The sequence below is a fragment of the Patiria miniata genome, unplaced genomic scaffold (genome assembly GCF_015706575.1).
Source record: "Patiria miniata isolate m_02_andy unplaced genomic scaffold, ASM1570657v1 HiC_scaffold_12, whole genome shotgun sequence".
Taxonomy (NCBI): Eukaryota; Metazoa; Echinodermata; class Asteroidea; order Valvatida; family Asterinidae; genus Patiria; species Patiria miniata.
Genome location: NW_024037050.1, coordinates 4619868 through 4641056, shown reverse-complemented (window position 1 = coordinate 4641056; position 21189 = coordinate 4619868). Strand labels below are relative to the sequence as shown.

At 44.3% G+C, this 21189-nt stretch overlaps 2 protein-coding genes across 2 annotated transcripts in view; one reads left to right on the top strand and one right to left on the bottom strand.

Moving 5' to 3' along the window:
- LOC119745982 (phosphomethylethanolamine N-methyltransferase-like) overlaps nucleotides 1-21189 on the bottom strand; it is a 40072-nt gene that overhangs the window by 11844 nt on the left and 7039 nt on the right. The window lies entirely within an intron of this gene.
- LOC119745975 (very low-density lipoprotein receptor-like) lies at nucleotides 1089-20360 on the top strand. The gene is made up of 9 exons (XM_038222711.1): nucleotides 1089-1248; nucleotides 15174-15533; nucleotides 15682-16044; nucleotides 16274-16393; nucleotides 16615-16746; nucleotides 17335-17749; nucleotides 17927-18148; nucleotides 18347-18747; nucleotides 19059-20360. The coding sequence occupies exons 1-9, from the start codon at nucleotides 1167-1169 to the stop codon at nucleotides 19427-19429; spliced, it is 2466 nt and encodes an 821-aa protein (XP_038078639.1). The 5' UTR covers nucleotides 1089-1166; the 3' UTR covers nucleotides 19430-20360.

Below are 21189 nucleotides of genomic sequence, written 5' to 3'. Positions count from 1 at the left end.
ACCCCTATCAAATTAACAGCCATATGGCTTCGCACCTCTTGTTCTCCCCCTCCCCCCCCCCTTTTTTTGCCCCCCCCCCCCCCCCCCCCCCCCTCGTGATGCCCATGAGGATTTCAAAATGTCGGACGCGTATGTACGCATTATGCCGCGGGCGCACTTGGGGAAGGTTGTGAATATGCATTGTCCAGTTCATGACCTCGTGTTTGTATGATCCCCCACTGATGAGAAATCGCACAGCACGCTATTTGGGGACGTCTCTATAGTCCGACGTCCCATTGGTTCGACGTCCCATTGGTCCGACGTCCCATTGGTCCGAAGTCCCATTGGTCCGACGCCCCATAGGATTCGGATTAGGGTTAGGGTCAGGGTCAGTCAACCTGAACCAGTGGAACTACACAGTAGGCCTATTATGTTTCGTCCCCTTGAAAGTAGGAAATAAAACTGTTTATATATTTTATATATGACCCATTATTTGAACAGGATATTTCACAATTTGACTATTTATTCAAGTCGATAAGAGCAGCGTATCTGCATGGGAAAGAGCCACCATTCTTCTCACTCGGCTATATTGGATTCCCAGCATGCATTGCAGTTATTCGGGCGGCTATGGATTTTAGTCTCAAGTAAGTACATGATAGGCCTAGGCATCGAAAACATTCTTTGCTATCATAAAATTGCACATATTCACAGTTTAACGCAAAGTTTCATAATAACTTAACTGGTTGTCATGGTAACAGTGGGCATCCTACATAATAATCTTTGTATACCATTTTGACCTCTGGTAGAAGTTAAAAGAGATCACCGAAGTTCATACCGATCACCCAAAGCGTTCAGGGGTTTGCCCCCTTAGAAGCTATCTAAACAGTCATGCAGTAAAATTAAAACAAATTTCTGTCAGATCCAGGTGTCAGATTTCATTATGTATCCAGGTTTCAGTGAAATCACTGCCTGGTACCACATCCAGGATGCACGGATGTTCAGGTAATTTGGAGTCTGGGAAAAAATTTTCACTTCCTCTTCCGGTAGTGTGATTTATTTTATGTGCGTGTATATGCCCTGTGCAAACAGTTCAGAATACATGTTACGATTTATAGGATTGACCCTCAGAGTTTTGAGCTCTCAGGAGTCCGTTATTCTATCGAGGAAATCCTTCAGTCAACCAACCGATGTTTTTATCAATGATGGCGCATACGTTGAGGACATCAGTGTTATTGGTGTTACTAGCGGTGTGCTTAACAGGAGTTAGAGGTAACTTTTTTTGGTCAAAATATTTTGTCTTGTTTTTGAGTGGTTGAGCAGAGGTCAGAGAACTTTACATATCCACTCCTCATCTGTCCTGCTGGAGTGACGAAGTTTTCCACATTTTCCGGCCCATCAGTGGCCCATTCTCTGGTATGGGCATACTTGTCAGTGAAGCTTGAATCATGTATGGTCCAAGAAGTAAAGTAAGTCCTAGAGATATTTATAGCTCGAAAAGTTGTGTTTTCCTTATGGCTACAGGCCCCTAGTGTGCCGATGGTTTAAATTCACATTTTTTTTCTTCAGATTTTGAGATTTTGAAAAGGAGGACTTAGGCCTAGCTTTATAAACCCAACAAGTGCCTTTGAACGTGGGAAGTTAAAAGACAAGGATTAGGAGTTACCTATCAAAGCCAAATCCCAACCCAACCCGGTCCATATAGACAAAGCCCGGTAAAGCAGTATTTGAAAAGTGAATAATCAATTATAAAGGTAAGTAAACTACTTAGCATATGTTACAAAAACCAATGATCTTGAAGTCATTTCACTTTGAAGTTTTCTCTACTAGGCCCCATATATATACACTGAAAAATTGCCTGGGTTAATTTTACCCAAGAAAGGCTGAAAACTGGAACTACCCAAACTTGGGTTGTTCTATAACCAATTGTTTGGATTATAATTTCTGCTAAATTCAACCAAAACTTGTCATGCTTGTGGTCATTCAAGACCAAATTTACTTTGGTCTTGTATGACTACAAGTTTTGAGAGGCCCGAACAGGGGAAATGCATACCAGTGGAAAGGTGGGGTCACAAAACTCAACATTTTAAGAGAATCTAGCAGCAAAAGTCTGTAAAAGGGATTGTTTAATAGTTGATAGTTGACTTAATTGCTTTACTAAATAATTTCAATACTAAAACTAGACCTATATGTCTGTTTCAGAACAGAACACTGCTATTCCGTATCATGATTTTTTGCATGCGTTTATATAAATGTACATGTAATTTATGTAATTCATTTGAAAAAGTTAAAAATTAATGTACTCGCACAATTCAAAGTGCATTTTATGTAAAATTTTACTGCATTTTGAATTTAAGTTACAATATATGACGTACTGTTACTTAACGAATTCGCTTTGTCGATAAACCAAATTGAATGAAATGTAAAATGGTTAGCCTTGAAAATGGAAATGAGATTAATCATCTGAGCACTGCTCATTTGAATAAATATGATTGTTTGATTAAAATGGAACCACAGATGTACAGTCGAATGCCATTGTAACAAACATGATGGGGCCCGTAAGAAAATGTTCCTTAGTTGTTCGTTCATTATAATATATTTAACTATTTCAGGAGCCAAATGGGATGTTCGTCATAGCCAAATGTTTGTTAAAACTGTGTTCGTTATAGCATTATTTTACTGTGTTGTGCAAATGTTTCCTGTTCTACCTTGAAATGGCTTCAAGTTCAACTTCTGAACCCCATGATTTCATGGAAAAAAAGTGTTTAAATGATGGAAAGTGACCAGTTCATTCACTTTCAGACAATCTTTTTTCCCAGCAAGTTAAGTTAAATAATTTAGAGCAAAGCTTGCTTATTGTTTTCACTTTCATATTCGCACAGAAGTAAGTTTCTACTTCTAGTTTCCTCTTGGTCACCCAATTTACCTGCATACATAAAATTTCTGACCCTAGCCGAATGTACCTATTTTTTATGCTTAGTACAACCCAATCAGAACGCAACACAATGACTTTTCCAGGCTAGTCTATCTGGGAGGCTAGTTTGTTGAAGGTCACGCCTGATGAGTTCCCAGGTAGGCCTGGATCCGGCGTAATCAGCTATGTTGATCTTTCCGGAAGGCACGCGCAAATTTGCCCAGTGATGTTGATCATTTCCAGCGTTGCATTGCGTGCTAAGTCTGTAAGACTACCGGTGGCCTTTGTAAACATTGCGGACCACGGTATCCTTTTTCATGTACATGTACATGAAGCTTACTAAGCTACCGGTGTAGCCCAGGATAGACTCCGTTGTGTGCACATGCAATGAAAACGTCGTCCAACCTGGGCTAGGCTATGGTGGTGTCGCCACTACTTGTGAAAAAAAATATTAAAATTTGAGGAATTAGGACTGTTACTTAGGTTGAAGGTTTCAGCCCCTTCTCCCTTTCAAGAAAAGTCTTTGTCCTCTTTGTTGGAATTGGAAATTGTCTAGGTATTTCTAACCCTTTCTCTTCACATTACAGCACAAGTGCCCATTGGGCTTCATCGGATAGTTCAGTCGGCGTATAACTCAGCCCACGTATATAACCGATGCAGATATTAAGGCCAGCCTAGTTTCCAGACCAAATTTAAGAATTCTGATGAGTATTTCTGACGTCAAAATATTGTTTGCCACGCATGCAGCATAGCGCATGTGGCAATTGTTTGCCACGCAGCACGTGGGTTGTTCCCTTCGAAGTTATCGTCCAGTTTCTGCTTATAGTTTTGCTTTGACTTAATTTTTAATCTGCTTGTGGATCTCCTCAATGAGTTTCACTTGCATTATATCACCAATAATATTGAGAACGCTGATTTTTTTTTCTGCTGATGAAGATATGCGTCAGTTCTGAGAAAAAAACCATGGGCTTGTTGTTAGGGACTTACTTTGAAGGTTCAGCGGCCGGGAATGCAAAAAACTTGATTTCCAGCAAGAATCAACACAAAACTACTTGATGTAGTCAGATGTTGCAATCACTGTCTCCTCCACTGTATCAGCAGTCATGAAGTGCATCACAAAGTGTACAATCAAAGCATGCACATAGTTTCTCTGTAGCATCAGTGCTCCAAACACTCCTTTCCCTGACAACCAATTTTCTCCTCTTATGAATTCTGTCTATAGGATGGCTGGCAGTAGTAGAAAATTTTTGTGACCAGATCTACCAAGTGGAGCACATGTTTTTGGCTGTTCTGGTATATGCCTACAATGTTACAGTAGCAGAGATCAAGTGTTGTTTCATTGTGGTTATGCTGTTGTACATAATTGATTGCAAGTAGGCAACGCAGCGTACTAGCCTGTACTGGTTGAAATCTCCTGAAATGATTTTGGGAAAGTTGGGCGAGGAGGCGTCCAAGCCACTGAGCTTAGAAATGATGAATTCTTGTGAAGTTCCAACATTAGCAAGTAGAGGTATATAGACAACCAGCACACAGAGCTAATAAATTCACCGGCATGGATCGGGAAACACTCCTCACAACACCCTACTCACCCATGGATATTAAGGTCTACCATCTGGTTAAACACCCTCGGTTAATAGAATGGTCAAAGCCATGGGCGTCGCGAGGGGGGGGGGGGGGCAAGGGGGGGCACTTGCCCCCCCCCCCTGGAAAGCAAAAAAAAAAAAAAAAAAAGAGAAAAAGAGGTGCGAAGACAAAGTGGTGTAAATTTAATGAGTTGGGGGGGGGGCAAAATGTCCCTGCCCCCCTTTAAAACTGATAAATCGAGAATGTGTTGAGAAATACAAGCATCTTTTTGCAAAAACTTTTGTGCCCCCCTCTAGAAAAAATCCTGGCGACGCCCATGGTCAAAGCCCAACAACAAGAAACTCATAATCTGATGTACATACCTAGCTTGTCCTTTATTGTCCAATTGTTGCACCACTGGGAATACATGTATGTCCATGCACCTCCACGCAATTTTCCATATGTCACTTAATTCTCATAAGCTGATAATTGTTGAGGGCTACGTACTGTACTATCTGGAATGCCACTAAAGAACATCGAACAGCAGCAGCAGAGAGCAACATGTCAGTGGTGGTTATCACGTACAGCTCAGCACCCTCAATGAATTGAACATGCAAGAGCTGATGGAACACCGTAGTTTCTGCAACACCTCAACAGGCTGCTCAGCAACATCCAGTTCACAATTGATCAGAAACAAGATGGCTGCCTCTCTCTCCTAGATGTTGCAGGTCTCCAGACAACCAGATGGCACGGTGTGTACGGCCATGGTACGGCAAACCCACACACACTGATTGCTACCTCCACAACCAATTCTTTCACCTCCCCAAGATCAAGTTGTTCTCAATTTTACCCCATCTGACCATGGAGGAATGTTCTTATTCCTCCATGATCTGACAAGGAGAGAATGCAACATCTGCAACCGGAAAACACCTGTGAAGAACTTTACTACGACAAGACAGCACAGCAATGCAACGAACACAAGGCCAAGAATCCAGACCCAAGTTCCAAGGTCCTCTCCTGACCAAAGGGTCTCCTACACGTATACCCAAGGTCAGCCCCTATAGGTATAAATCATCGGTCACACTCCCATACATAGGTAGTTCCTCACACCACATCTAGTGTATCCTGAACAGCAATGACATCAAACCATTCATATTTTGTTCAATTTTCTTCCGGGTAACATGTATTCCTTGCAATGTGAACAAAAATAGTTTCACAATTTTCACACCAATGGAATGTAGAGGATCCTAGGGACGGGGTGGGGTTGGGTGATGAGGTAGTACTACTACTAGTGTGGGTTGTATGACTAACTGGTGAAGAGCTCTGGGTCTGGCTAAATGGGTGATTGGGAGGGCAACACGGGCACGCAGGTCCTAGTGAACAGGTGACGCTTGAGAAGTTAGTTTCCTTGCCTCAGGCTCAATGACTGCCATTTATTCTTGCCAACCTGCCAGCCCAGCTGCCAATTCTCACTGTATGAGAATTCGGCAGTGAGGTAAAAATACAAAGAATACAAATTACAAAAAGCACGCACATGTCAGTGTTATACAGATATAAAATTACAATAAACGTGTACATGTAGATCTATTTCCCCAAATTAAATAAACAATCTTCGCATGAAATAAGAATTACCTCAGGCAATGCTGAACATAAAGGAGCAGGCTCACATTTACACATGCTGGCCAGGCACACTCATACACACTATCAACCACTTTCATACACACCAGTCCTCAATGAACAGGAAGAGCCATTATTTGTGGGTTATTATTCCCTAAATGTAAACCTTAGATAATCACAGTACATGTACTGGAATCTGACAATGCGCAATAAGACCCACGTTAAATTATACATGAACATAAATACGTACGTAACGTTATACATGTACACAATTACATGGGAATATCACGTGTGCGCGCACCATGCTGTCACATTTTGCACGTGAACGCGTGTATGCCTATACTACACGCACAATGTTCGCCAAACTCTCCACAACGAGCTCACACTTTGGAGCCCAAAACCTACATTTATATCTTATCAAAACTTTACTTTAATGCCTCCAGTATTATCTATGAACACTAGCGGACAAATCCTAATGCAATATTGGGTAGCGTGCAGTTTGCAAACAAATGATATTTCAATTCAAAAACGAGCTTCAAAAGTTGACAACGTACCTGTATGAGAATTCGGCAGTGAGGTGCCGGTCAAGGGTTACGCAAGGCACAGGTCACGTACATAATAAGGGGCGTGGCTTAACTACATGTAAACACTACGTGCATATCATACGCACACTCTACAACTCTTTCCCGCCTAGGGAGGCATCGCCCTCGATGCCTGGAGGCAACTTTCCGGCAAGAATTGGCAGTTAACGGCAAGATTAACACAAACGTCCCAATACTTTTAACACTAGATAACATGGATAACTTTAACATTTCTTCTAAGTGAATTAGCTTAACACTAAGTTACAGGGATCAACTTTAACAATTCTTCTAAGTGAAGTAGCTTAACACTAAGTTACAGGGATCAACTTTAACAATTCTTCTAAGTGAAAAAGATGTACTCTACAACTTAAGTCTATCTGGGGGCTTGTTCCGAGTGGCACGAACTGGATAGCGAGATCTGCTCGCATCATGTGTCCCGGTACCAGCATCTGAAGGAATCTCCCCACAAGTAACATCTGCATCTGCCACCTCGTGGGTGGAACTAACGTCTGAGTTGGCGTTGCCAAGCAACAAGGGGAAGTCTACTGGTTCGCCACGGACTGGTGCAGTGGTCGTTGGATACAGAACATGGCCAGTCGACCTATGCAGGGATTCCTCCCCTGAAGAAGAGTCATCATCGCTCCCACTTGTGAAAGACTGATGAGCAGGTCCCTCCAACAACCAAGGGCAATGCTTCAGGTCACTGCGATTGAGAACTTTCTCCTTGCCCAAGTGGTTCCTAACAACGTAGACTGGACCGTCCGGGAAAGGACGACGAACAACTAAGTAGGGATCCTGCTCCCAGTAGTCCTGAATCTTGGCACGACCTTTATGACTACGACAACGGACCAGGACATACTGTCCAACATCAAGGGGCCGCTCAAAAACCTTGGCAGCTCTTACAGCCTTTCTTGCTTGGATAGCTTTCTCGTTGTTTCCCCTGGCAATCCTCCTCGCCGTTTGCAAGTGTGACTGGTGGCGACGCATGTAGTCTCCCATATCACCAGCATGTAGGGCTTTCCCGCCTACGTCTGTACTCAGTGGGAAGCGTCCATTTCTCCCAAACATTAGGAAAAATGGATCCACTCCCGTTGTCGCATGTCTTGTGTTGTTATACGCATAGACCAATGCTGGCAGATATTCAGGCCACCTCTTCTTCTTGTGTTCCGGGAGTGCGGCAAGCATGTTATGCAAGGTCCGATTATATCTTTCACATTGGCCATTACCAGCAGGGTGATAAGGCGTAGTATGACTCTGCTGTATTCCGTACATCTGGCACAGACTAGATACAACCTGGGACTCGAAGTTACGCCCACGGTCAGAATGTAGGCGGAGAGGGCATCCGAAGGAGAAGAACACATTGGAGACCAAGGCCTTGGCAACTGTTGAAGCCTTCTGGTCCTTCGTGGGGATCGCCCACACATACTTGGTGAAGACGTCTGTTACCACCAAGACGTTCTCATGGCCACTACTAGAAGCTTCCAAGAGGGTGTAATCCATTGCCAAGACTTCCAGTGGGGCAGTTGCTGCCAATGTTCCAAATGGCGGCCGGGTCTGTCGAGTTGGAGCCTTGCTGACTGCACAGCGTTTGCATTTCGCACACCAGTCCTTGGCAGCCTTCTCCATGTTGTGCCAGTGGAACCGATCCCAGAGGAGTTGGAAGGTTCGCTTTGGTCCAAAGTGCCCTGCTTCGTCATGGAACCTAACAAGAGTCTCCTCTTGGAGAGCATCAGGGAGAACAAGTTGGAACAAAACTTGGTGAGTAGCTGGAGATACCACTTTCCTTCGCAAAAGACCATCTTGCATGGATAGCCGCTTCCAGTCACGCAAGAGAGCCAAAGCCTCCTTGGAAACGGTTGCTCGTTCACCATGTGTAGGTTGCACCCCTCTTGCAACGAAATGGATAACGCTCTTCAGTGTGGAGTCGTCCTGCTGGAAAGCTGCTATCTGCTCCACCGGGCGGCCAGGGAGGCAAGAGATACCACCTATCTGACATGCTTCTATGTAGTCGCGGACCGAGACTGGGACAGCTGTCTGGGACGGATGCCAATCTAGGGAAACATTGATTGTCGCACTTGATACAGGGGCGGTACAGTCCAGAGGATTTTCTGCCGGAGTACCTTCACAACTTCCGAACTCCGCCCGTCTCGATAGAAAGTCAGGAACTTGATTGGCCTTTCCTGGTCTGTATACCAGGTCATAGTTGTATGCACTCATCTGCAAGACCCATCTCATCTCCGTGCAACCCAAGCGAGCCTTGTCAAGGAACAGAAGAGGTTGGTGATCTGTTACGATGGAGAACTGGTGCCCCAACAGGTAGTCTTTGAATACTTCCGTTACAGCCCACATAATAGCCAGCAGCTCAAGCTTGAACGTGCTGTAGCGGCCACTCCGCTCTGCAGGCTTCAGGACTCTAGAAGCGTAAGCAATCACTCGCTGCTTCCCCTCATCATCTTCCTGAAACAGTACAGCACCCAAGCCGGTGCCACTGGCATCAGTCTCCAAGCGGAAGGGCTTTGAGAAATCTGCATAGCAGAGAACAGGAGCCTTGGTCAGACGACCAATGATGTCCTTGAAGGCGATTTGACCGGCCTCCCCAAGGGTTATCTTCTCGTTTGGCGATCGGGTCTTCTTGGCCTTAGGGTCTAACTTGAGGTGGCGGAATAAGGGCCCTGCAATTGATGCATAGCCCTTAACGAACCGCCGAAAGTAACCCGTGAAGCCTAGAAAGGCACGTACTTCTCGCACAGTTGATGGTTCTGGCCACTGTTGGAGCACTCTGATCTTTTCTGGGTCTACAGCAACACCTTCAGCCGACACAAGGTGCCCAAGGTAGCGAACTTCTGGTTGCAGCAGATGACATTTGGCCGGTTTTAATTTTAGCCCATGCTCAGAAAGCCTCCTGAATACCCTGTCTAAGTGCGCCATGTGGGAATCAAAGTCCGGCGAGTAGACAATCACGTCATCAAGATATATCAGGACATTGTCATGATTCTGGTCCCCGAGGCACCTCTGCATAAGCCGTTGAAAGGTGGCCGGGGCATTAGTAAGGCCGAACGGCATTCGCAGATACTCAAAGAGGCCAAACGGCACCACGAAGGCCGTCTTTTCGACATCACTTGGACTCATGGCAACCTGATAATATCCACTTGTCAGGTCAAGCACTGTGAAGAATCTTGCCCCGCCGAGTGCCTGCAGTGACTCTTCAATTCTCGGGAGGGGGAACGAGTCATGGCGTGTGAGTTGGTTAAGCCGTCTATAATCAACACACAATCGGATACCGCCATCTTTTTTCTGAACCACAACCACTGGCGACGCCCAAGGACTGGTGCTTTCCCTGATGACATCTTTCTCCAACAGGTCCCTGATATGCTCTCGTACCAGCTGATATTGAGATGGAGGTAGTGGGCGATGCCTTTGGCGAACTGGGTGGACATCTCCTGTTTCGATTGAATGGGCAACCGTCTGTGTGTAGCCCAGGTCTGCTTCATCTGTTGAAAATGCTTCCTTGTGTCTTTGCAGAAGGGTTGACACCTTTGATTTTTGATCAACCGTAAGCTGGGATCCCACAGCTACTGGGACAGGCATCAAATCAGCGTTATCGACCACGGCAACCTTGCTAGACTTGACAGAAACACTGGCTTCACCCTTTGACTGGCTCTCGTCGCATTTGTCGAGCACTGATCCCAAGTGCAGGGTTCCCAGAACTGCAGACTTTGGCACAAGAAGGTCCTCATTAGTCTCATTATACAGCGTAGCATGGAATCGACCCAGCTCTACCTTGACAAGACACGGCGGAACTGTAATTCCAGCGGGAGGGCCTCCATTCTTTGATGGCTCTAGGACAGCCTCGTAAGTACTTCTTCCAGGGAAGATGCTCCCTCTGCCGTGGATGACAACCCCCTGCCGTGCAGAGACGACAACTGCATGCCCCCCAAGGTATGCCCGTCCGACGCTCCCACGCTTTGAGTCGAATTTCATGGTCTTTTCAACCAAATGCATCGCCCTCTGCCAAGTTCCATCTTGACCTGGCCAGGGAATCTTGGTCAGGCAGTGTCCACCCCAGGTACTCACAAGCCGCTCCCAACATTGTTGCAACACGTTCATGCCAAGTATGCCTGGCACACCTCTTCCTAATGTCAGATGTGATGTCTCCTCCTTCAGCACAAGCACTATGCGAGATTCGGCATTGTGCCCCAACACTTGTATGTCAGTCTCAAAATAACCAGCATAGGGAATGGTTGCCCCGTTAGCTGAAACAAGGGAAAAAAGCTCAGGTATTGGTCTAAGCTGAAAACCCCTTGGACTCAGGTGCATTCTGAAGTACTGTTCTCCAACCGAAGTAACCTGCGAGCCCGGATCAAGTAGGCACTTCACTACTACACCCTTAAAAATGGCAGTTACAGAATAACATTCACCCACAGTCTTTGCAAGAAAGTGTGGATCCACATTGGTAGGTGAGCCTCTCACACCAACCTCTGCGGTATGGCTCTCTACAGCAGAGGGTTGACATTTAATTCTTGTGGAGCTCGATGCGGCGCTGGCATCTCTTCTGGTTGACGCTGGGGGAAGTTGGGATCTGGACACCACTGCGGGGATTCCCGTCCTCTGGGCCACGTCTTACGAACTGGTCCACCTCGGGTGGGGCAATTCCTGGCGAAGTGTCCAAGACGACCGCATGTATAGCACCTGTCACGATAGCCCGTCTGGTATGAGCCACCAGCTTGATACATCGCCCCCTGATCTGAGTGTAGATGTCCAGGACTGGTGTGCGAAGGGGGTGGAAAAGCCACTACTTCTTTGACTGCTCGAACTACTTGGTTGCCAATCTCCCGAACAGCTCCCAAGACATCCTCGTTAGTAATGTTCCTGGTGCTACCTTCACTGCTTGTCTGGATGGCTGCTTGGTAGGCCATTCCGGGTGCGGTCGCTTTGCTGCGGGCCAATTCCTGCCCTTCTCGTTTCAGGGCATACTCTCGCAGGTCGCGGAAGGAGGTCACAGATCCTCGCTCGAGCAAGTCTCTACAGGTGTTCCGCAGGTAATTGTCGTCCAACCCCTCAATGAACTGTTCAGCCAGAGCAGAATTTGGAGAGGAGAAAAGCTTGGCATCACGTCGAGTAAGCCTGAGAAAGCGCTTCTCCAATTCCACAGCAAAATCCCTGATGCCTTCACCTGGGTGTTGCTTCCTCTCCAAAAAGAGCCGCTGTAACTCCCCAACCGCAAGTTTTTCACCGTAGGACTCCCGTAGGAAGGCCAGAATTTCGGTGACACCCTTATTTTCCTGGAGCAAGGCCTTTACTTCTGCTCGCGGTCCTCCACGGACATAATCTAGGAGGAAATGGCCCCTCTGGTCTTCAGGAATGGAGTAGCGCTCAAATGCATTCTTCATGCTGGTGAGGAAGTCTTGGATTTCGCCCGCCTTGCCATCAAATGCAGTGATCTTGCGATCTGGTGCCATCACAAGTGGTGCTTGGGGTCTGGAAAGAAGCTTTGTCAGTTGCTCCTGAAGACCTTGAATCGATGGACTCTCTGCGGTGCTTGCAATTGGCTCTGGAAGTAGCACTGCGTATACACGCTCTCCCCATCCATCAGGTGGCGGCTTAATTACGTCACCCTGGGCTGGAACAACTACTTTATCGTCTCCCTCAGTGTAGAGTAGGCCAGTAGCAGTAGGGTGTTGTGACCGCAGAACAGTAAGGTGCAACGGTCCTCCTTCCTCCTCCAACGGAAACCGCTGTACAGACTTGGCACCTTGAACTCTCACATAAGCCATAGTGAGGACAAGTTACATGTATTTCTAAAACTTAATGCTGAAACAAGGGGGGGGGGGTAACAAGGTTCACCCACACACCTTGACCTTATCAATGCAACAAGAAGTTAACAACTCTCAATTTCTACAAGGATGCTACTTGAAATGCAATAATCCCTCTGAAAGTAGCACAATGCAACACTAAATTCCTAACTGATCTGAATCTTGAATGCTCTTACTACTCTATGGTAAGTATGATACCTCAGTGTAAAATCAACAATGGCAAATACACATCATTACAAGTGTGCATCCATTTTGGTATGTAATGTGGCACTACAAATATCAATCCACAAAAAAACTCCACAAGATTGTACCTTTAAATTCAACTACAATGGATGCTTGAAAAAAATGCACAACCTCGAGCAGAGCTACATCAATGTACAAAATACAACCAACTCTAGAATTTAAGCATGTGATACAATATCAAATACTATAAATGAAATTACCAATCTAAACAAATTATGTTCCTTCCAAAGTATCAATTCAAAATCTGGCAATGCACAACTCGGAAATTACTTTTCCGAAAACAAGATTTGTAATTACATGCTAAACTGCGTACAACCGGTAGATTCAACAACTTTATCGAAAAAACAGTACCAACACTCCTCTGTATTTAAGAAAAGTTACAAGAAGTGCCCAAGATGCCTTAAAATTACTTGATGCTGACTTGCTCAAGTAACACTGTAAGCTTAATGCACAACTACATGGAAATCAAATACGTGGGCACAACAAGCTAATTCCGTTTAACACTTGGAACGGTGAATACAAAGTCAACACTCCGATTGGACAAAAAGAAAACCTCAAAACACAAGCTGTGTAAAAATATGGGCAAACTATATGAAACAATTTTGAAGTCAACCTGCTATCAATTTGCAACAGCAAGTGTGAAATTTACGTGAGTAAAAGCAGTTACATGTACAAGGAAACCACTTCTCTTTGGTGAATATGATACAAATTCAATAACACCTTTGATATCACGAAAATCAGTAATTGGGGGATAATATATTGGAAACAATTTATGAAATGACCTTTGATGATTCAAATTTGCACAAAGAGGCTAAAACCGAAAATAATTACAGTCAGTTCAATAGCTGTGGTGCAACTCCCACTACGTTTCCAGCTCCCTCGTCCACGATCTGATCTCCACGTCTGCTACACACTCCACCATCCTGCCGACTACGCTTGTAGAGGATCCTAGGGACGGGGTGGGGTTGGGTGATGAGGTAGTACTACTACTAGTGTGGGTTGTATGACTAACTGGTGAAGAGCTCTGGGTCTGGCTAAATGGGTGATTGGGAGGGCAACACGGGCACGCAGGTCCTAGTGAACAGGTGACGCTTGAGAAGTTAGTTTCCTTGCCTCAGGCTCAATGACTGCCATTTATTCTTGCCAACCTGCCAGCCCAGCTGCCAATTCTCACTGTATGAGAATTCGGCAGTGAGGTAAAAATACAAAGAATACAAATTACAAAAAGCACGCACATGTCAGTGTTATACAGATATAAAATTACAATAAACGTGTACATGTAGATCTATTTCCCCAAATTAAATAAACAATCTTCGCATGAAATAAGAATTACCTCAGGCAATGCTGAACATAAAGGAGCAGGCTCACATTTACACATGCTGGCCAGGCACACTCATACACACTATCAACCACTTTCATACACACCAGTCCTCAATGAACAGGAAGAGCCATTATTTGTGGGTTATTATTCCCTAAATGTAAACCTTAGATAATCACAGTACATGTACTGGAATCTGACAATGCGCAATAAGACCCACGTTAAATTATACATGAACATAAATACGTACGTAACGTTATACATGTACACAATTACATGGGAATATCACGTGTGCGCGCACCATGCTGTCACATTTTGCACGTGAACGCGTGTATGCCTATACTACACGCACAATGTTCGCCAAACTCTCCACAACGAGCTCACACTTTGGAGCCCAAAACCTACATTTATATCTTATCAAAACTTTACTTTAATGCCTCCAGTATTATCTATGAACACTAGCGGACAAATCCTAATGCAATATTGGGTAGCGTGCAGTTTGCAAACAAATGATATTTCAATTCAAAAACGAGCTTCAAAAGTTGACAACGTACCTGTATGAGAATTCGGCAGTGAGGTGCCGGTCAAGGGTTACGCAAGGCACAGGTCACGTACATAATAAGGGGCGTGGCTTAACTACATGTAAACACTACGTGCATATCATACGCACACTCTACAGGAAGGTGCCTTTTTTCTGAGCAAGTGCCCCTTTTGGTGATGCCCCCCCCCCCCTCCACCTGTTTGAAAAGCGTTAGATCCGCCGCTGCTGAACTACCACAAAAAGTGGCACGGTCAGTTGCGTTCCACTTCCAGCGGTACTTCATGGCTCATCGCCACAAGGGGTAGATCGTTATCTTTGGCGCAGCTTGCACTACACGGTCCACTTATTACGAGTAAAAAAATTAGCCATCCACGGGTGGATTAGAGCGTTCCGACGAAGTGTTAACTTAGTTTTTTTCGAACTAAGTACCGGAAATAACTTACGCCTTCACTGTTTGCAAAGGGCATGGTTCATTCTTCACTTTGAACTGAAGTAAAGTTGATGTATCCAGCAGTTTACAATTATATTCTAAAAATCATATGAAGTATAATCTGTGCTTAAGGTCTTTTTCAACTTCATCTGATTTTTAATTTCTTGTTCATGACAGCTGAGGTTACGTGCCCGGCCAACGAATTCACTTGCAACAATCAGAGGTGTATTACAATCCGCTGGCGCTGTGACCAGGAGGATGATTGCGGTGACAACTCAGACGAGCAGGGTTGCCCCGAACTCACCTGCGCCGAGACCGAGTTCCGCTGCAACAACTCCGTCTGTATCCCCCAGCGCTGGGCCTGTGACGGGGATAGTGATTGCTCGGATCACTCGGACGAGGCTTCGTGCGGGCAAACGCCCTCCATGCGCTGCACTGAAGGAGAGTTTACTTGCACCTACGGGGACTGCATTCCCGAGTCGTGGCACTGCGACGGGGATAGGGACTGTACTGATGGATCGGATGAGCTGGATTGTCGTAAGTATAGATCTATCCTGAAAAAAATCGTGCTATATTTCAATTCCTGTAGTAACTAGACCACTAATAATCATATGAAGTATCATGTGTGCTTTTATTATAGATCTTACTCTACTTGATCTGATTTCTCATTTCTTGTTCATGACAGCTGAGGTAACTTGCCCAGCCAACGCATTCACTTGCAACAATCAGATGTGTATTTCAATGCGCTGGCGCTGTGACCAGGTGGATGATTGCGGTGACAACTCAGACGAGCTGGGTTGCTCCGAGCCCCCCTGCGCCCCGACCGAGTTCCACTGCAACAACTCCGTCTGTATCCCCCAGCGATGGGTCTGTGACGGGGACAGTGATTGCGTTGATCAGTCGGACGAGCCAGCTTCGTGCGGGCAAACGCCCTCCATGCGCTGCACTGAAGGAGAGTTTACTTGCACCAACGGGCACTGCATTCCCGAGTCGTGGCACTGCGACGGGGATAGGGACTGTACTGATGGATCGGATGAGCTGGATTGTCGTAAGTATAGATCTATCCTGAAAAAAATCCTGCTATATTCCAAAGTACTGGTAGTATAACAAGACAGAAAGGAAACAACTTTCTTAAATTTACATACATGTAATACAGTAAATAAATGCTGCAAAATTACCCATAGGGCTGTTAAATTGATGCATATAGTATGCCATAGATTATGACTGATTTATTAATCCACACTTCTGTGGCCTTTGTTCCCCTGTTACCTCTACAGATCTGGAGATTTGTGCTGAATTCCAGTTTACTTGTGACAATGGAATGTGCATTAACGGATCCAAACTGTGCGACTCTGTCGGTGATTGTGATGATGGTTCTGATGAGGCCAGATGCTCTGGTAAGTGCTAGAAATTAAAGCTACAAATCCACAGTTAATTTGTCAGTATCTGTTTCATAAAATTTATATTAAATTTTCATTTGGTATGGACATTTTCAGTCTCACATACCTTGATTGATAAAGGATATGCAAAGGCAAACATGGGATTTCCTTATTTGAATTTGTGTTAAAATTATTGGAAGAAAAAATAGCAGTATACATTTTCATTTATTCCTGTTTAGTACCTGCAAATCGTTGCCATGAGCACACTGAGTTCCAATGCCCAAACGGAGCCTGTATTTCAATGGACCAGGTCTGCGATCAGCAGAACGATTGCGGAAGCTGGGAGGATGAACCAATGGGCACCATTTGTTGTGAGTAGTAGATACGTCAGATAGATAAAGGGGATTTTCATCAGAGGGTCCATAGTAAGTCCTGTCACTAATCAAAAGTCAATTCACAAGTCCAATCACAAGTAACAAGGAATAAAACAATTAATGATTGCCTCTGTCATAGTTGGGACTGGACGATGATGGACTTGTGACGTCAGTCCCACTGCGCACGTGGGCAAATTAACACGTGCTCCTCTCCAATGCCACGTTGCATTTTCCTTCCGCGCGCATCATACGCGCGTGCACGCATGTCGGACTTTTGTGCACGCATGTCAGACATAAATCACGGCTGTGATTGGTCAGAATCCCATGGGGCGGTGCTTACAGGATCGGTTCACTATAAGGACTGCCTGTACTTGTAAGGACTTGTGATCAAGTCTATAAGCTGAGGGGTGGTTTGGACACAGTAATAAGTACAAGTGCATGTACATCTAATTGCCAAGCTTTTAAAAATCTGTTTGGGCATAATGCAAGCACATTTTGTTACTGACCACTTTGTAAGTATGGAAGGAGTTACTGATCGACAAATTGGAAGTAATTTGTAACAAAGTTTAATTTGCACTCATTCAGATACCAACGAGTGTGAAGAAAACAACGGAGGCTGCCATCACATCTGTAACGACCTCCCTAATGGTGCCTACTGCTCCTGTCGCTCCGGCTACGAGCTCGTCAACGATCTCTGTGTCGACATCGACGAATGTGAGACCATCCCTGGCAGCTGCAGTCAGGGCTGCGACAACTTAGAAGGTCACTACAAGTGTAATTGCGACGACGGCTACATCCTGGAGAACAACCAGTTCTGCCGAGCCACGGGACCTGACCCTCTGATCTTATTTGCCAACCGACACGACATCCGTTCATTTGATGCCCATACCAAAAGCTATACGCTGCTCTACTCCAACCTTGAGAGTGTCGTGGCTTTGGACTTTGACGTGCAGACCAACACACTCGTGTGGACAGACGTGGCTGATGAAAAAATCTACAAGTAAGTATTAATAAAAAAAATTCGCAGCGTGGCGTGATTTCTGAGGTGTTTTACAGAGTCTTTTGATCATCAGTGCAAAATTGCTGCATGATACCACGAGAATTTATCGTGGCATTGCTGAAGTGGTTTGCTTCATTAGTTTGTCTAAAGGAGTAACATCTCTTATTTTATCTCCAGGGGCGTGATCCAGACTGACGACACAAACACTCCAACTACGCTCGTGGACCGCATCGAGACTGCTGATGGTATCGCCATGGATTGGATCTATCGTAAGGTCTACTGGACCGACACTGGTAGCAACTCGGTGGGCGTGACATGCTTCAACACTGGCGACACAAAGACTCTCTATACTGAGAACATCGACGAACCAAGAGCTATTGTTGTGGATCCAGAATCTGGGTAAGTCTGCTATTCTCCTTTATTTTTGCAAAAGAGTGAAAGTGAAATTCTTCCTACCGTTTCTTTCTTCATTCAAGAGCATTTTCATAAATGCCTCCCCGAAGGTAGTAGAATAGTTTCCAAAGAACAGCTTTGAGATTGTGAATAAATGAGTTTCCTTTTGCTGGGTGTCCTTTTATTTGTTTTTAAAACTTACAGGTTCATGTTTTGGACGGAGTGGGGACAGCACCCGCTCATTGAGAGGACAGGCATGAACGGCGACTTCCGTTCCTCGATCGTTACTATTGAGATACAGTGGCCCAACGGCATGGCCATCGACTATGCAAGTGAGATGCTGTACTGGATCGACGCCAAGCTACATACCCTCAGCACCGTAGATTTCAACGGCAACAACCGCCGCACCATCCTGGAGAGCCACTCCCTCCTGCCTCACCCGTTCTCCATCTCCGTCTTCGAGGACCACGTCTACTGGACGGACTGGAACAGAGAGTGCATCACGAGAGCTAATAAATTCACCGGCATGGATCGGGAAACACTCCTGACAAAACTCTACTCACTCATGGATATTAAGGTCTACCATCCACTCCGACAGCCAAACCGTAAGCATTAACTCGCATATTTTCTTCCCAACCATAAAATATCTAAATTCTTGTTGAAGAATAGTGACTATAGATATTTTGTCTGTTCCACATAGCAAAATGGACAAAATGTCAGATGTTGCTAGAGCCAAAGGCTAGTCTACCGTCTTCTGACTGACGGAGTCACTGACTGATAAAGTCCCTGAGTATAAAATATGTCCTAAACTGAGACTTTTGAGTCCAGTTAAATCTTGTTTTGCACAAGGAAACTCCTAAATCTGAAACATTACTCAAAATGTTTTCTATAATGGCTGTTTTTGATTTCGTTGCAGGTACATCAAGCCGTTGTGGAAGCAACAACGGTGGTTGTTCCCACCTATGCGTTGCTGCACCCCAAATATCAGAGGCCTCAGCTACATACAGCTGTCTCTGCCCCAACGGCATATCTCTCCTTCCAGACGAGCGTACCTGTGAAGGTTCCTTCCCCAAACCAACCCATACCAACACGCCTGAACCCAACCCCAAGCCCACGACCATGACCTATGACACCAACATGCCTAACTCCAAGTTCGTACATCCTGATGACATCAACGTGGTCACACAGAAACCACAAGTGTACACATTAAGTGTATACAAAATATTACACAGGCTGTGTGAAATGTTACGTATTTGCAATGTGCCGTACGAACCTCTTAATGAATAGTAGTTAGGTAAAACTTAATAGTTAGGCACAACAGGCGTTGGGTAAGGTTTTTAACAATTTTTGGTAAAATTGTACTTCGAAAACTTGTAAATTTAGTTAGTTTTGGTAAAAAGAGCCATGACCCCCTGCTATAAAAAACATATTTAAACAAATAATTATAAAGACATTTAACGAACGCTAACCCGACGCTAATTACGAGTAGGAGTACGAAATACGAGTATGTGTATTAGGTTGTTCGAAATTCCTCTCAAAAAGTCTTAAAAACTTTTCCTCAAATAATTCAGGGGGAAAGGGGCTAGTGGTCGCCTCAGATTGCACCACAGAGCATCTGTGGTCCAAATTTTCCTGGGGTCCTTAAGCGGGCCGCGGACCCCATGCCGTATAAAACCCATTTTTTGACCAATAAAATCTTTGTACTGTGTTGCGTTTCGCAAGAAGTAAAATCAGGCAATACAAAGGAATAAAAAACATACAAGGCAAAATAAAAATTGAATACATGTAATTAACTTAGTCCACTAGACATTTATAAAGCAGGCAACAATTTTTTGGTAGTAGGGGCGGATCCAGTGGGGGGACAAGCCCCCCATTTTGTTCCTTCAAAAATTAAAGCAAGATTCAGAAAGTAAGAGAGAATATTAATAGAGAGGTATATTAATAGAGAGGTATATTAATATCTTTGTAAAAAAATAGGTAAAGTTTTACAGAATCTTTGGTAAAAATTTGAAAGATTAAAATGTATCTATCCATTACGATTAGGTAGAGTTGTTGCCCTATATACTTGTAAGTAGAGTTTCTTTAATTAAATAATTACATTTCCATTTATATAATTAAGTGACGTCTGATTCCTCTCAGTGACTAGATCCGGAATGGCGATACTCCCGGTTGAATAAGTGTTGGTCCAATCTTACTTTCTTCTCAGAAACCAAAACAAAAACAACTAGAGTTTCGCGTTTGTTGAGTTACAAACGCAGAGTGGTCGGGCGGACAGCCTTCTCATTATACACTGCCCAGTTAAGTTAGGAATATATGTAGAAAAAAGGATCACGAAATTAAATCCCTTCAAGTACAATCAATGTTTCAAAAAGGTATCTTTAACGGTGTGATAAACTTCAGTAAACATTCTATGTGCACAAAAAGTTATTTCTAGTTTGATGACGTCATCAGTCAAAAATGGTTAGTGAATACTGATAAAGTTCGGAGAGGATAATTTGTCATTTTAAAATTAAATAACGTATGAAAATATGGGAAATATAATTGTTTGTATTAATATCACATAACTTCCGGTTTGACGACGTATTTATAACACCTAACTTCCGGTTTGATGACGTCACATCATTAGAGATCCAAAGGTGAACATTGTAATGGATATCATTATTTGGACTTCGAAGATATGACAGGGATCAAATGATAAAAATAAATTTAAACTTTGATCATTTTCGAATTCTCCTTAGAGTAACTTCCGGTCTGATGACGTCATGAATTTGAAACCTTGCCACCTTATGTGTGGTTAATCAGAGAATGTCAAGGGGCGATTTGGTAAAATTTGGACGGATAGTTTTACAATTACAGACGGGAAACTATATTTTATGTGCCGATAGGGGGCGCCCTTTCGGATGATGACGTCATCACACTGTTTTTTGCGTCTTGCATTCCTCACTATACACTTTCATAATATATATGTCTGTAGTGAAATGCTTCCGCTTTTGAGTAATATTCAGTTTTTATTGCACTTCCGGTAACACCGGAAGTAAAGGTCAAGC

What these genes read in the sequence shown, in the direction of transcription:
- LOC119745975 (XM_038222711.1), top strand. Translation starts at nt 1,167, where the DNA reads ATGTTTTTATCAATGATGGCGCATACGTTGAGGACATCAGTGTTATTG. An exon ending in TGATGAGGCCAGATGCTCTG is followed by an intron (nt 16,394 to 16,614) that starts GTAAGTGCTAGA and finishes ATTCCTGTTTAG; the next exon opens with TACCTGCAAATCGTTGCCAT. An exon ending in ACCAATGGGCACCATTTGTT is followed by an intron (nt 16,747 to 17,334) that starts GTGAGTAGTAGA and finishes GCACTCATTCAG; the next exon opens with ATACCAACGAGTGTGAAGAA.